Source organism: Aotus nancymaae, unplaced genomic scaffold (genome assembly GCF_030222135.1).
Source record: "Aotus nancymaae isolate 86718 unplaced genomic scaffold, 86718_ANA_hifiasm-v0.15.2.pri h1tg000059l, whole genome shotgun sequence".
NCBI lineage: Eukaryota > Metazoa > Chordata > Mammalia > Primates > Aotidae > Aotus > Aotus nancymaae.
In genome coordinates this window covers 55,063,730-55,067,486 of record NW_026988473.1, presented here as the reverse complement: position 1 = coordinate 55,067,486, position 3,757 = coordinate 55,063,730, and the positions used below count along the sequence as shown (strand labels likewise).

Genomic DNA, 3,757 nt, shown 5'->3' with positions numbered 1-3,757 from the left:
TTAACACAGCACTAGCAATACTATGTTCATAATAAAGTACTTAACATTCTAAAAGGTAAAGCTTTCTTGTTGCCTGGAATGTTTAGGTAGTTTATCAGGAAAAAGGAGTTAGCTGATTGAAAAATCATAAAAGCTTATTAGGGAAAGTTTATCTATAAGGTAGCCCCAAGGTTTTCTTTGTAGTAATTTAATCTATTAATTGAACCTAAGTGAACAGGATGTTCAAAACAAAGTTTACATAAGGTAAGATTTCCAGATAGTTTATTATCTCCTGTGGAAGGTGACTATGTTGTTGTCTAATGACTTTATTTTTCCCAACTCATTCATGTATTTCTTCACAAGGACAATTCCTTCATATTTTTTATAGATGCTGTATCAAGTATAAAAAATACGATATGTTTGACCTCAGGAAGTTTTTGTTTATACAATTAGTAACGGCATACAGAGATGAAAGACTGATTCATTTCTCTGTTTATCCTTGATTCTGTGGCAAATTTACTGTAATAAATATACATTAATAGACTTCTTTTAGTAGACATGTGAGCACATTATGGATTATACCCTGGTATGAGATCATAAACAAGAGACATACACCTAAGTGCATAGGATAAAGTCCAGGGAGAGCATTACAATGATTAGTTTAGTCTCTCTGAGGTCATGATGGATTGCATGAAAGCTCAGAAGAAATGGTAAGGAACGGGGAAGAAAGAAAGCAGAAAAGGCTTTCCAAAGGAGGTAAGCCATGAGCTGATCCATGAACAAGGAATACAAATTTGTAAGGCAAGAATATTAAGAAGGAAGAAAGTGGCACAGGATAATTTTGTCAGATGCCATATTTTTTATCTTGAGATTACCACCAAGCTGAGAATATCCCTAGGTTTTCCCAGTACCACATGTATCAACAAATGTTACAGGACTGCATTCTTCTCGTACATCATTATTGTATTAACAGGAAAGAAGTCTCACCTGTGATGCTGGGTCCAGCCTACAACCACACAATGGAAACCCCTGCCACCTTCATCCTTGTGGGTATCCCAGGACTGCAATCTTCACATCTTTGGCTGGCTATCTCATTGAGCACCACGTACATCATAGCCCTGTTAGGAAACACCCTCATCGTGACTGCAATCTGGATGAATTCTACTCTACATGAGCCCATGTATTGCTTTCTGTGTGTCCTGGCTGCTGTGGACATGGTTATGGCCTCCTCAGTGGTACCCAAGATGGTGAACATCTTCTGCTCAGGAGACAGCTCCATCAGCTTTAATGCTTGTTTCACTCAGATGTTTTTTGTTCACTTAGCCACAGCCGTAGAGACAGGCCTGCTGCTGGCCATGGCTTTTGACCGCTATGTAGCCATCTGCCAGCCTCTACACTACAAGAGAATTCTCACACCTCAAGTGATGCTGGGAATGAGTCTCACCATCACCATCAGAGCTGTCACATTCATGACTCCACTGAGTTGGATGGTGAGTCATCTACCTTTCTGTGGCTCCAATGTGGTTCTTCACTCCTACTGTGAGCACTTAGCTTTGGCCAGGTTAGCGTGTGCAGACCCCATGCCCAGCAGTCTCTACGGTCTGATTGGTTCCTCTATTATGGTGGGCTCTGATGTGGCCTTCATTGCTGCTTCCTATGTCTTGATTCTCAGGGCAGTATTTGGGCTCTCCTCAAAGAATGCTCAGTTGAAAGCATTAAGCACATGTGGCTCCCACGTGGGGGTTATGGCTTTGTACTATCTACCTGGGATGGCATCCATCTATGCGGCCTGGCTGGGGCAGAATGTAGTGCCCTTGCACACCCAAGTGCTGCTAGCTGACCTGTACCTGATCATCCCAGCCACCTTAAATCCCATCATCTATGGCATGAGGACCAAACAATTGCGGGAGAGAATATGGAGTTATCTGATGCACTTCCTTTTTGATCACTTCAACCTGAGTTCATGAATACAATATCTTTTCAGATCTGAAGCATTCCAGCCACCTTTAAAGATGCCTTAGATATCTGTAGAGATGGATTTGTTTACCTGATACTATAGGAATTCTAAGATGGAGGTGTAAAGGATATCCTTGCATAACTTTTCAATTGCTAGCAGGAATGTGAATGAAATGTTTCTGATTTTCTTACGGCTTTCTCAGTGGATTCAATTAACTTGCATCTGAATCAGAGATAAGTTTTGGTAGAGAACACATATTTGATTGAACTTACATTTCCCTGGTCTTTAGGAATGTGCTAGGTTAGGCTGAAGAAGGCACGAAGCCTCTTTCTGTTCCTGCTTCACCAACTTTCAAAATGCAAGACAAGAAAGAGCACTCTCCATTCTCTTCATGAACTACTATGTGTCCACTAAGGATCTGGGGAACTGAGAGCATGCAACAGTGTTTCTTAGTTTTTCATACTTCCAAATAGTTATGTATCCTTTGCCATTAAAAAGAAAAACACATGAAACTTTGTGGCTTGTGCCTGTTAACTCTTTTCTGCCAGCTTTATTCATTCCTGCAGATGATGCTCAGGCAGAAGTCATGACCTTTAAAACATGGCCCCATGCACCCCTCTAGCCTCTTGTATTTTCAATCCTTTCAAGTCCCCTGACTCTACTGCCTCTGGTTTATTCTCTGTTTGGAGAATATATCCATTCTTATAGTTTTGTGCTCAGGTCCATGTCCTATATCCAGTTGAAAAACTCATTGTCCCTGCTCTCCCCTAAATCCCATTTCCCTTCTCTACTTAACAGGATATTATAACAGTGTCAGGGGAAACATGTAACCAGCGAAGCCTGGCCCGAGTCCCCAGGCAGAACTGAGGAAGAGTAAACTCAACTTTGAGATATTAAGTACACTATCAGTGTGAATAGTTCTACAATAAAGTGAATTATGGCTTTTAGAATTTACATCTTGACTCTCTGGCTTACTAGTTTTGTGACCTTTATGAACCTTAGCTTCATCTATAAGATGTTGATGTAATGATGGCAGTTACTTCAGGAGGTTCTGAAAACTGACTGAGATAATATTTGAAAAAAGCATTTATGAGGATGCCTGGCAAATAGTGGGCTTTCACAAATTCTACCAATCCTGTATTTTTGTTTTCCTTTTAGGATGCACTCTGTGCTCTTAGTCTAACTTTTAGGTATGCTCTGAAAACTTGAAGCAACAAAGAAAGACTCTTCAGCCAGTAAGCATCTGCTTCCTCCTGCAATCTGGAAATACCCAGGGGCCAGAGCACATAGATAAACCCATCTCTTGAGGAGTTGCAATGTTTCCTTGCTGGGCAAAGGCCAAGGGAAGGTGGATTGAGTATCCAGAGGGAAAAGAGGGCCCCAGTGAGAAGTCTTTGGAAAGGCCAATATGATTCTCCATTGTTTGTTCATATTTGATTTTATTTGTCCTTCCTCCTCCTCCTCCTGTATTAACCCCTCTTCTTCTGTGTGGAAGAAATGTGGACTATGAGGCATGGACTCATTAGAGAAAGTTAAACAGAGAAAACTCTCAGACTGTGGGTAACTGACTTGGGCATTGGTGTTGGGCTGATGGAGTCTGAAAGGCCAGATCACCCTAGAATGGAAAATATAAGTCTTTACTCTTCCTATACAGAGCTGTCTAGGTATGGTGGGTATTTCTGATACCAAGAATGTATGGAAATAATATTTGGATTGGAAGGGTGGGAGAGAGAATGGGACATATGATTACTTTAATTGAAAGCAGAGAGGGAGGGGTAGGTTTAATACAGGCGTGGTGGACAGACAGTTTTATGGGACTAA

At 41.1% G+C, this 3,757-nt stretch overlaps 1 protein-coding gene across 1 annotated transcript; it reads left to right on the top strand.

Annotated features, from left to right (window-relative positions):
• Positions 1-893: 893 nt before the first annotated feature.
• On the top strand, positions 894-1,946 carry LOC105720058 (olfactory receptor 52I1). The gene has a single exon (XM_021675203.2). The coding sequence runs from the start codon at positions 894-896 to the stop codon at positions 1,944-1,946; it is 1,053 nt and encodes a 350-aa protein (XP_021530878.2).
• Positions 1,947-3,757: the final 1,811 nt, after the last annotated feature.